The sequence below is a fragment of the Oncorhynchus masou genome, chromosome 30, assembly GCF_036934945.1.
Source record: "Oncorhynchus masou masou isolate Uvic2021 chromosome 30, UVic_Omas_1.1, whole genome shotgun sequence".
NCBI lineage: Eukaryota > Metazoa > Chordata > Actinopteri > Salmoniformes > Salmonidae > Oncorhynchus > Oncorhynchus masou.
Genome location: NC_088241.1, coordinates 7184140 through 7196896, shown reverse-complemented (window position 1 = coordinate 7196896; position 12757 = coordinate 7184140). Strand labels below are relative to the sequence as shown.

Here is a 12757-nt window from a genome sequence, read left to right as displayed (position 1 = left end):
GTACTTCAGAGGAACATTAAAAATGTTTTTTAGAACTTTTTAGAACCCCCCAAAAAATAGATATGTTTTATGAAGTACAATAGTGACGCATAAGCCTGCCCTTGTGTATTTGACTATATATACACGGTAATATAACTATCACGATATGAATGAGTGTTAGTCTATCCAGATGTGTGGTAGTCTGTAGCCATGGTCTGGGAGCCAGTGCGGGGCTTTAAGTGTTACGTAAAGGGGGAGGGGGGGGTTGTTATTCCCGGGTATCTGTATCCGGGTAGACCAGGATGGCGAGTGGGAGAGGAGGAGAATGCAGTGCTATGGAGCGAAGGGGTAACATGGAGAATGGGAGCTTTTTGTGGTTTGGGAAAGGCAGAGCGAGACAGAGAAAGGAGAGGGGAAAAGACGGGTCTCCAGTTGCTTTTCCTGAGTGTGTGTGTGTATAAGTGAGTGCCCTGTGTTGTGTGTGTGTGTGTGTGTGTATAAGTGAGTGCCCTGTGTTGTGTGTGTGTGTGTGTGTGTGTATAAGTGAGTGCCCTGTGTTGTGTGTGTGTATAAGTGAGTGCCCTGTGTTGTGTGTGTGTATAAGTGAGTGCCCTGTGTTGTGTGTGTGTGTGTGTATAAGTGAGTGCCCTGTGTTGTGTGTGTATAAGTGAGTGCCCTGTGTTGTGTGTGTGTATAAGTGAGTGCCCTGTGTTGTGTGTGTGTGTATAAGTGAGTGCCCTGTGTTGTGTGTGTGTATAAGTGAGTGCCCTGTGTTGTGTGTGTGTGTGTATAAGTGAGTGCCCTGTGTTGTGTGTGTGTGTGTATAAGTGAGTGCCCTGTGTTGTGTGTGTGTGTGTGTGTGTATAAGTGAGTGCCCTGTGTATGGTGTGTGTGTATAAGTGAGTGCCCTGTGTATGGTGTGTGTGCATGTGTGTGTATAAGTGAGTGCCCTGTGTATGGTGTGTGTGTACAAGTGAGTGCCCTGTGTTGTGTGTGTGTATAAGTGAGTGACCTGTGTTGTGTGTGTGTGTGTGTGTGTGTGTGTGTGTGTGTGTGTGTGTGTGTATACATGCATAAATGAGTGCCCTGTGTTGGGTGTGTGCGTATAAGTGAGTGCCTTGTGTATGGTGTGTGTGTATAAGTGAGTGCCCTTTGTTGGGTGTGTGTGTATAAGTGAGTGCCCTTTGTTGGGTGTGTGTGTATAAGTGAGTGCCCTTTATTGGTTGTGTGTGTGTATAAGTGAGTGCCCTGTGCTGGTAGTGTGTGTATAAGTGAGTGCCATGTGTTGGATGTGTGTGTGTATAAGAGAGTGCCCTTTGTTGGGTGTGTGTATAAGGGAGTGCCCTTTGTTGGTTGTGTGTGTGTATAAGTGAGTGCCCTGTGTTGGATGTGTGTGTATAAGTGAGTGCCCTGTGTTGGATGTGTGTGTATAAGTAAGTGCCATGTGTTGGATGTGTGTGTGTGTATAAGAGAGTGCCCTTTGTTGGGTGTGTGTGTATAAGGGAGTGCCCTTTGTTGGTTGTGTGTGTGTATAAGTGAGAGCCCTGTGTTGGATGTGTGTGTATAAGTGAGTGCCCTGTGTTGGATGTGTGTGTATAAAGTAAGTGCCCTTTGTTGGGTGTGTGTGTATAAGTGAGTGCCCTTTGTTGGGTGTGTGTGTGTATAAGTGAGTGCCCTGTCTTGGGTGTGTGTGTGTATAAGAGAGTGCCATTTGTTGGGTGTGTGTGTATAAGTGAGTGCCCTTTGTTGGTTGTGTGTGTGTATAAGTGCGTGCCCTGTGTTGGGTGTGTGTGTATAAGTGAGTGCCCTGTGTTGGATGTGTGTGTATAAGTGAGTGCCCTTTGTTGGGTGTGTGTGTATAAGTGAGTGCCCTTTGTTGGTTGTGTGTGTGTATAAGTGAGTGCCCTTTGTTGGTTGTGTGTGTGTATAAGTGAGTGCCCTGTGTTGGGTGTGTGTGTGTATACGTGAGTGCCCTGTGCTGGTTGTGTGTGTGTATAAGTGCGTGCCCTGTGTTGGGTGTGTGTGTATAAGTGAGTGCCCTGTGTTGGATGTGTGTGTATAAGTGAGTGCCCTTTGTTGGGTGTGTGTGTATAAGTGAGTGCCCTTTGTTGGTTGTGTGTGTGTATAAGTGAGTGCCCTTTGTTGGTTGTGTGTGTGTATAAGTGAGTGCCCTGTGTTGGGTGTGTGTGTGTATACGTGAGTGCCCTGTGCTGGTTGTGTGTGTATAAGTGAGTTCCCTGTGTTGGATGTGTGTGTATAAGTGAGTGCCCTATGTTGGGTGTGTTTGTGTGCCCAGGTTTGGGTGTCTGTGTCTGCAAGCCTGCTGTTGGGTAGGTGTGTGTGAAGGCGCTAAGCCCAGTCAGGCTGGCCGTGAAGCACTGACTATCCAGATTTCACCTCATAATCACAGAGAAAGCTGGAGTTTCCATTTGGTTCTGAGAAACTAATAGGGTCTACTAACTAACACAGGGCTGAGAAGTTAGTTCTAATAGACTCTGTATGAAGCACGCACCAACCACACGCACAGTCCCAACCTCACTACAAAAGGTTTATTCATGCGACATGCAGTAGATTTGTATTCCAGAAAGTAACGGCATAAACTTGTTTGAATGGGCCTGGTCAGAACTAGGCTACTGCTGTAGGTGGTCACTTTAAAGGTGGAGCACATAGCCTAACTAGAATAAGAAGTGAAACCGCTGATTTGAATTATTTAGAGAACAGTCAGATTCTGAAATTGAAATGTTAGAGTAGGCGTGTCAAAATGTAATGTAGAGGCCTAAGTTGTTTATCAGAGTACTATTTATGTGTCCATGATGTTCCATATGATGTACAACAAACTGCCCTTAGCAGGTAATAAAGCCTGAGAAAAACACAGTTGCCATGACTTTGTGTGATGTGTATTTCTGGCTGGGTTCTGTGGTAACATTAACAGTACAAACATGCAAATAAAGATTTGACCCCGAGCACTTCAACGTCAACTACAAATCAATTTAGAGAGCTACATCAGAATTTTCGTCTTGCATTCATGTTCAAATGTTAACTAAAATGTCAGAGATGAACCGAAAGAGGCAGGACTATGTCTTTCCACTTCCACTGACTGCGAAGGGAAGGGGAACAGCGTAGCGCCAGCTTCTATTTGTACTGCATGTTGTGTGTGTACATTGGTGTATGGGAGTGTTTGCTTTGTTGCCATGGCAACAGCCATTTGGCAAGTACACATCATTTCCGGTGTTTGATGATTGATGCGTGGTTACACACACACACACACACACACACACACGACTTACAATGCATCATGCACATATGACATACTTTTCCCTTTCATCCTCTCTCCCTCCACCTCATCCTTTTCTCATGTAGTCGCTCAATGGTTCTATCAATTTTACAGCACTACCCTCTGCTCTGACATTGACCCTCTTACTCCCTTTATAAAATGAACTTTGAGTTACAAACACACACGCAGTCCCTGAATCCAGAGTTCCGTCTGAGTTTGAGTGTGGTTACATTTCCCAGCCACATCCCTCAGTTCACCAAACCGAGTGGCAGGGCTACTGTTAGGCTGAAACACAAATCCCAGACTGTGGCTTTAGTGTGTGACGATAATAAACATGAATAAATGGAACATTGTATTGGATGTGGAAGGAAGGAGGAGTGGAAACAGGGGAAGGAAGCTGCAGAAAACCCATCCTTCTGTCTCACTTCTTCAACAGAGTTCAATCTAATTTACCTGACTCACTCCTCCTCCTCCCTTCTCTCTCACATATCACCTCTAGCCAAAGCTGGAGTTCTACCAACTAACTCAATTGTACAGCCATTCTGTCACGGTCGTTGTATGGAGGAGACCAAGGTGCAGCGTGGCAAGCGTACATACTTCTTTAATTAAAGAAAGAACACTGAACAAACTATCAAAACAACAAAACGAACCGTGAAGCTAATATGCGTAGTGCAGACAGGCAACTAAACATAGACCAAGAACCCACAAACTACCCAAGGAATATGGCTACCTAAATATGGTCCCCAATCAGAGACAACGATAAACAGCTGCCTCTAATTCAGAACCAATCTAGGCAACCATACACATATAGACCTAGACTTACAAAAAACCCTAGACAAACAAAATCCCCTACACAATACAAAAACTAAACAAACCACCCACCCTCGTCACACCCTGACCTAACCAAAATAATAAAGATAACAAAGACAACTAAGGTCAGGGCATAATGGAGGGGAGGGGGGGCTGGAATCATCTTATAAGTAACCTGCCAAGTGTGAAAGTATATATATATATATATATATATATATATATATATATATATATATATATATATATTATAACATCACATACTTTCACACTGGGCAGGTCACTTATAAGATGATTCCAGCCCCCCCTCCCCTCCATTATCTACTGAATGTGTCATGCCCTGACCTTAGTTAGTTATACATGAGCTGAAATAAAAGATTCCAGAAATGTTCCGTACGGGCAAAAATATTATTTCTCACAAATTTGGTGTCCAAATTTGTTTACATCCCTGTTAGTGAGCATTTCTGCTTTGCCAAGATAATCCATCCACCTGACAGATGTGGCATATCAAGAAGCTGAATAAACAGCATGATCATTACACAGTTGCACCTTGACCTGGGGACAATAAAAGGCCACTTCTAAAATGTGCAGTTTTGTCAATTGGCATGCTGACTGCAGGAATGGCCACCAGAGCTGTTGCCAGAGAATTTAATGTAAATTTCTCAACCATAAGCCGCCTCGTTTTAGAGAATTTAGCAGTACGTCCAACCGGCCTCACAACTACAGACCACGTATAACCATGCCAGCCCAGGAACTCCACATCCAGCTTCTTTACCTGGGGGATCATCTGAGACCAGCCACCCGGACAGCTGATGATAATGAGGAGTATTTCTGTCTCTAATAAAGCCCTTTTGTGGGAAAAACTCATTCTGATTGGCTGGGCCTGGCTCCTCCATGGCTGGACCCCTGGCCAGTTATGTGAAATTGTCACGACTTCCGCCGAAGTCGGCTCCTTTCCATGTTGGGGCAGCGTTCGGCGATCGACGTCACTGGCTTTCGGCGGGCAGGGTGTAGTTGTCACACCCTGACCATAGTTTGCTTTGTATGTTTCTATGTTTTGTTTGGTCAGGGTGTGATCTGAGTGGGCATTCTATGTTGTGTGTCTAGTTTGTCTGTTTCTGTGTTTGGCCTGATATGGTTCTCAATCAGAGGCAGGTGTTAGTCATTGTCTCTGATTGGGAACCATATTTAGGTAGCCTGTTTGGTGTTGGGGTTTGTGCGTGATTGTTCCTGTCTTTGTGTTTGTTACACCAGATAGGGCTGTTTTAGTTTTTTTCACATTTCTTGTTTTTTGTATATGGTTCTATTTTCATCTTTATTAAAGATGTATCACAATAACCACGCTGCGTTTTGGTCCGCCTCTCCTTCAACAGAAGAATCCCGTTACAGAATCAAACACCACAACAGGACCAAGCGGCGTGGTGACAGGAAGCGGCAGCAGGAGCAGCGCGAGGAGTACTGGATATGGGAGGATGAGTTGGATGGAAAAGGACCCTGGGCACAGCCTGGAGAATATCGCCGCCCCAAAGAAGAGCTGGAGGCGACGAAGGCCGAGAGGCGCTGGTATGAGGAGGCAGCACGGCGGCGTGGATGGAAGCCCGAGAGTCAGCCCCAAAAATTTCTTGGGGGGGGCACACAGGAAGTGTGGCGAAGCCAGGTAGGAGAACTGCGCCAACTTCCTGTGCTTACCGGGGCGCTAGAGAGACTGGACAGGCACCGTGTTATGCTGTGAAGCGCACAGTGTTCCCAGTGCGGGTGCATAGCCCGGTGCGGTACATACCAGCTCCGCATATCGGCAGGGCTAGAGTGGGTATCGAGCCAAGTGCCATGAAGCCGGCACTACGCATCTGGTCTCCAGTGCGTCTCCTTGGGCCGGCTTACATGGCACCAGCCTTGTACATGGTGTCCCCGGTTCACCTGCATAGCCCAGTGTGGGCTATTCCACCTCGCCGCACTGGCAGGGCGACCGGGAGCATTCAACCAGGTAAGGTTGGGCAGGCTCGGTGCTCAAGAGTTCCAGTGCGCCTGCACGGTCCGGTCTATCCGGTACCACCTCTACGCACCAGCCCTCCGGTGGCAGCCCCCCGCACCAGGCTGTCTCTCCGTCTCATCCCTACAGGTGCTCCCGCCTGTCCAGTGCTGCCGGAGCCTTCCTCTTCTCCAACGCTGCCGGGGTCTCCCGCCTGTTCAGCGCTGCCGGAGCCTTCCTCCTCGCCAACGCTGCCGGAGTCTCCCGCCTATCCAGCGCTTTTCTCCTCTCCAGCGCTGCCGGAGTCTCCCGCCTATCCAGCGCTGTCGGAGCCTTCCTCCTCGCCAGCGATGCCGGAGTCTCCCGCCTGTCCAGCGCAGCCAGAGCTGCAAGGAGCTGCCAGTCTGCAAGGAGCTGCCAGAGCCGCCAGTCTGCAAGGACCTGCCAGAGCCGCCAGTCTGCATGGAGCAGCCAGAGCCGCCAGTCTGCATGGAGCAGCCAGAGCCGCCAGTCTGCATGGAGCAGCCAGAGCCGCCAGTCTGCATGGAGCAGCCAGAGCCGCCAGTCTGCATGGAGCAGCCAGAGCCGCCAGTCTGCATGGAGCAGCCAGAGCCGCCAGTCTGCATGGAGCAGCCAGAGCCGCCAGTCTGCATGGAGCAGCCAGAGCCGCCAGTCTGCATGGAGCAGCCAGAGCCGCCAGTCTGCATGGAGCAGCCAGAGCCGCCAGTCAGCATGGAGCAGCCAGAGCCGCCAGTCAGCATGGAGCAGCCAGAGCCGCCAGTCAGCATGGAGCAGCCAGAGCCGCCAGTCAGCATGGAGCAGCCAGAGGCGCCAGAGCCCCTCAGTCCAGAGGCGCCAGAGCCCCTCAGTCCAGAGGCGCCAGAGCCCCTCAGTCCAGAGGCGCCAGAGCCCCTCAGTCCGGCACTGCCAGAACTTCCGCCCCTCAGCCCAGAGGCGCCAGAGCCCCCGCCCCTCTGTCCCGAGCTGCCCCTCTGTCCAGTGGGTTCATTCAGAAGGGTCGCCGTGGTTAGGAGGCCACGGAAGCGGACAATGGGGCGGACTAAGACTATGGTGAAGTGGGGGCCACGTCCAGCACCAGAGCCGCCACCGCGGACAGATGCCCACCCAGACCCTCCCCAATAGGTTCAGGTTTTGAGGCCGGAGTCTGCACCTTGGGGGGGGGGGGGTACTGTCACATCCTGACCATAGTTTGCTTTGTATGTTTCTATGTTTTGTTTGGTCAGGGTGTGATCTGAGTGGGCATTCTATGTTGTGTGTCTAGTTTGTCTGTTTCTGTGTTTGGCCTGATATGGTTCTCAATCAGAGGCAGGTGTTAGTCATTGTCTCTGATTGGGAACCATATTTAGGTAGCCTGTTTGGTGTTGGGGTTTGTGGGTGATTGTTCCTGTCTTTGTGTTTGTTACACCAGATAGGGCTGTTTTCGTTTTTTGCAGGTTTTCTTGTTTTTTGTATATTGTTCTATTTTCATTGTTATTAAAGATGTATCACAATAACCATGCTGCGTTTTGGTCCACCTCTCCTTCATCAGAAGAATCCCGTTACAGTAGTGGTGTATATCGATGACATTCTGATATACTCCGCTACACGCACCGAGCATGTGTCCTTGGTGTGCAAGGTACTTGGACGAGCATGACCTGTATGTCAAGGCTGAGAAATGCCTGTTCTTTCAGCAGGCCGTCTCCTTCCGAGGGAATCGCATTTCCACATCAGTGGTGGAGATGGAGAGTGACCACATTGCAGCCATGCGTAATTGGCCGACTCCCACCACAGTAAAGGAGGAGCAGCGCTTTTTAGGGTTTGCCAATTACTACCGGAGATCTATCCGGGGTTTTGGCCAGGTGGCTGCTCCCATTACCTCACTGCTGAAGGGGGGTCCTGTACGGTTGCAGTGGTCGGCTGAGGCGGACAGTGCTTTTGGGTAGCTAAGAGCTCTGTTTACTTCGGCCCTCTTTGACATTCATAGTGGAGGTGGACGCTTCCGAGGCTGGGATAGGAGCAGTGCTCTCACAGCACTCGGGTACGCCACCGAAACTCCGCCTCTGTGCTTTCTTCTCAAAGAAGCCCAGCCCAGCTAACTATGATGTGGGGGACCGGGAGCTGTTGGCTGTGGTTAAAGCGTTGAAGGCATGGAGACATTGGCTTGAGGGGGCTAAACACCCGTTCCTCATCTGGACTGACCACCGCAACCTGGAGTACACTTCCGGGCAGCGAGGAGACTGAATCCTCGCCAGGCAAGGTGTTCTTTACCTGTTTTGTGTTTACCCTATCCTACAGATCAGGTTCCCAGAATAAGAAGGCAGACGCACTGTCCCGGCTGTATGACACAGCGGAGCGGCCCATGGATCAGACTCCCATACTCCCGGCCGTTTGGGAGCTGGATGCGGACATTGAGCAGGCGTTACGTACAGAGCCCGCTCCCCTCCAGTGTCCCGTTGGTTTCGTCTCCTGTCCATGTCCAGTTGATCTATTGGGCCCACACGTCTCCCTCCTCTGGTCATCCGGGGATCGGACGGTGCGCTGTCTGACTGGGAAGTACTGGTGGCCCACCTTGGCAAAGGACGTGAGGGTTTATGTTTCCTCCAGCTCGGTGTGTGCCCAGTGTAAGGCTCCGAGACACCTGCCCAGAGGTAAGCTACACCCCTTACCCGTTCCACAATGACCTTGGTCACATCTGTCAGTGGATTTCCTAACAGATCTTCCTCTTTCACAGGGAGACACTATAATCCTGGTCATTGTGGATCGTTTTTCTAAGTCCTGTCGCCTCCTCCCTCTGCCCGGTCTTCCTACGGCCCTACAGACTGCGGAAGCCCTGTTTAATCACGTCTTCTGGCACTACGGGGTGCCTGAGGATATAGTGTCGGATTGAGGTCCCCAGTTAACGTTGAGAGTTTGGAAGGTGTTCATGGAACGTCTGGGGTCTCGATCAGCCTTACCTCAGGTTTTCACCCCGAGAGTAACGGGCAGGTAGAGAGAGTCAACCAGGATATGGGCAGGTTTCTGCGGTCATAATGCCAGGACCGGCCAGGGGAGTAGGCGGCGTTCATGCCCTAGGCCGAGATGGCACAGAACTCGCTTCGCCACTCCTCCACTAACCTCTCCCCCTTTCAGTGCATATTGGGGTACCAGGGCATCAGGGTCAGCCCGAGACTGGTGGACGACTGGTTTAGGTGTGTGGAGGAGATATGGGAGGCCGCCCGTGTACACCTCCATCCAGCGAGCCACATGCCGCCAGAAAACCAGCGCGGACCATCACCGCAGTGAGACCCTGGTGTTCGCATCGGGGGGCCGGGTCTGGCTCTCGACCTGTAACCTGCCCCTCCGCCTGCCCTGCCGGAAGCTGGGACCGCAGTTTGTGGGGCCCTTCAAAGTCCTGAGGAGGGTGAACGAGGTATGTTACAGATTACAGCTTCACTCTAATTATCGTATTAACCCCTCGTTCCATGTGTCTCTCCTCAGGCCGGTGGTGGCTGGTCCACTCCAGGAATCTGAGGTGCGGGAGGTCCCTCCTCCCCCTTTGGACATCGAGGGGGTCCCGGTGTACATCGTTCATTCCATCCTGGATTCGAGGCGTTGTGTGGGGGGCCTTCAGTACCTAATGGAGTGGGAGGGGTACGGTCCGGAGGAGAGGTGCTGGGTTCCAGTTGCAGATGTTTTGGATCCTGAACTGCTGCGGATCGCCCTGCGCCTTGCCCTCCGGGTTGTCCCTGAGGCCGGCTGTCAAGTCTCCTCTCCTTATTCGTTTGTTCGGCGATCGACATCACCGGCTTTCTAGCCATCGCCGCTCCATTTTTCATATGTCCATTTGTTTTGTCTTGTCCCATACACACCTGGTTTTCATCCACTAATCAATCTACATGTATTTAGCCCTCTGTTTGCCATCATGTCTTTGTGTGTAATTGTTTATTGTTATGTGGTTTGTCAGGGGCATTACTTTTGTTATTTCCGTGGTTTTGGCACTTGTGTGTTTTTATTGTGCTGTCAATTTGGAACGTAATTAAAGTGCGCCTGTTTGCTACACTCTGCTCTCCTGCACCTGACTTTGCCTCCGCTACACACACTTAACAGAAATCCATAGATTAGGGCCTAATTTATTTATTTCAATTGACTGATTTCCTTATATGAACTGTAACTCAGTAAAGTCTTTGAAGTTATTCCAAGTTGCGTTTCTGTTTAGTGTATATAATGTCACTTTTATCTGCAACATGATAGGCTATTTGTTGTGTGTAGCAGTATTGTAGATGCCTGTTCGTATGTGTAATTTACACTCAAAGCTCATCGTAACTACGCAGTAAGTACACACCTCCCTAGTTTCTCTCTGACAACCCATGCACAAACAAAAACTCACACCCTCTTTCTCTCAAGAGAGAGAACACCCACATACACTTGTCTCGCAAAGACAGACAAATAGCTAGACCTACAACACATACAATCACACTGAATACAACAGGCCATCTAAATGACATACCACTGCTCCAGCGCAGATGGAGAAATGTTGATTCACTGTTTATTGATCACACACACACACAGAGAGAAAGAGAGCCCACACACACACAGAGACACACAGAGAAAAAGAGCCCACACAGGCGCTTGAAGCACAGAGGATTCTTTACACACCCACATGCACTCTGTCACTGTAACGTGCACATGCAAACACACACAACTCTAAAATGGACGAGCCCAACGCAACTCACTGAAATATACCTCCCAGACCTTATTTTACCCCTTCATACTATACAACATGACACAGAGAAACACACACAGAGACACACGTTCACACAACGCGTCATCGATAAGTGGCGTGAGTAGATAATATCCTTTGGGGAAAGGCAGCTAACCAAACCATCCCTCCGTCTCTTTAGACAGACCCCCCCCCCCCCCCCTCCCCCGGTTCTCCTGTGGGATTACCTCCTGTCAATAATGTCCTATTGTTCATTACAGAAACTGACACACACACCAGAACACACACACACACACCAGAACACACACACACACACACCAGAATGATAGAATTGACCGTACTGGTGCAGTGGTAGCCTACATACCGTATCCTAACTGGGACTGTACCCCTTCTTACAGTCAGACGGCACTGCAGAGATGGGCCTGAGAGGATTCATGTCAGTTGCATTCTCTCAAAGACAAAACCCCAAATGTCATTCATCCTCCCATCCTCTCTTTCAGAAGCTTCCCCACTCTCTATCTAAACCCAGTCTCAAACAATGATGACACACACACACCCAGCGAGAGATGGGGGAAACGGTCCGTATGTGGCCTACATTACATACAGTATATCCTGTATTTTATACCCATTTAAACTGAACTGATTTCCCTACTCTGACCCCTGGGTCAGTGCTATCTGAGATCATTGGGATGTCACTAAAATAAACCTAACCTTAATCCCTACTGTTAACCTAACCTAAAGTATTTTAAAATGCCAACTTCAATGGGGTAGGGAGGTCCCAAGGAGCAAGGATAGCACGGACCGTAAGCCCTGCTGAACAGACCAGACATCCCAGTACCCTCCCTTCACTAAATGTCACTAAACTCATTCTGTTTAACGAGAAATGACCTGCCCACCGTTCCGTAAATGTGAATTTGGTGGAAAATGAAACTAGGTAACCCTTTTTCATGCTGCTATTGCTGCGACAACAAACCGTGCATTCACGTTTCAAAAGCTCTTCCATTTCATGATGCCAACCTAGGTCCTCGCCTGGAGATAAACACAATAATCAAAGCCTAGTAGTCACATTAAATAATCATAATATTATAATCATAGCATCTCTCACCCCCCTGCATCCCTCTCCCTGTTCCTCTACCCAAATCTCATCCCTCCCTGTTCCTCTACCCAAATCTCATCCCTTCCTGTTCCTCTACTCAAATCTCATCCCTCCCTATTCCTCTACCCAAATCTCATCCCTCCCTGTTCCTCTACCCAAATCTCATCCCTCCCTGTTCCTCTACCCAAATCTCATCCCTCCCTGTTCCTCTACCCAAATCTCATCCCTCCCTGTTCCTCTACCCAAATCTCATCCCTCCCAGTTCCTTGACCCCATCTCATCCCTCCCCTGTACCTCTACCCCATCTCATCCCTTCATGTCCAGGCTGTCTCCCAGTGTGTCTCACCTGTCCCGGGGCGTCCCATGATGATGTCTTTGCATGGTGTGGGGTGCAGGTTCTCTGCAGGCAGTATGAGGGGCAGCAGGGCTGTAGGAGAGGGGTGACAGGCCACTGGCTGCTGAACCTCCCCCCCAAACGAGTCTTTCCTCTCCGTCCTACCCCGCCCTTCCCCTGGGCTGGCTGGGTTGGTGAGGGGGGGTCCCGAAGAGGGGGGCGTGGTAGAGATGGAGATGCAAGCCAAAGCGGGGTAACCGGGGGTGACGGACGTCAGGGAGGGCGGGGCAGATGACACCAGCACCAAGGTGGGGGTGGGGCTCTGGAGGAGGACGGTGCCGTTGGTTGCCGTGGCAGCAGCAGCATTGATGGGTACAGGGACTTGGAGAGTGGGGACAGGCAGGGGAGTAACGCTGTTAAGACTCTTAGGATCACCTACTCCCCCCCCCCCACGGCCTAACGGACGCTCTGTGAACTTGGCCAGAGGAACCTCCGGGTTCCGCACGATCACTGGAGAGTCCCGCAAGGCCTGCTGGGATGTGGGGTGGAAACGGCGGGGGCCTGAGTCTGGAGGGGAGGGGGAGTTGGGGACACCAGGA

At 50.3% G+C, this 12757-nt stretch overlaps 1 protein-coding gene across 1 annotated transcript in view; it reads right to left on the bottom strand.

The window, feature by feature from the left end:
• The window catches only part of LOC135521942 (protein capicua homolog), a 67609-nt gene that overhangs the window by 41068 nt on the left and 13784 nt on the right, over window positions 1–12757 (bottom strand). Inside the window, 1 exon segment of the mRNA XM_064947761.1 lies at window positions 12171–12756. Coding sequence (XP_064803833.1) covers window positions 12171–12756 — 586 coding nt within the window.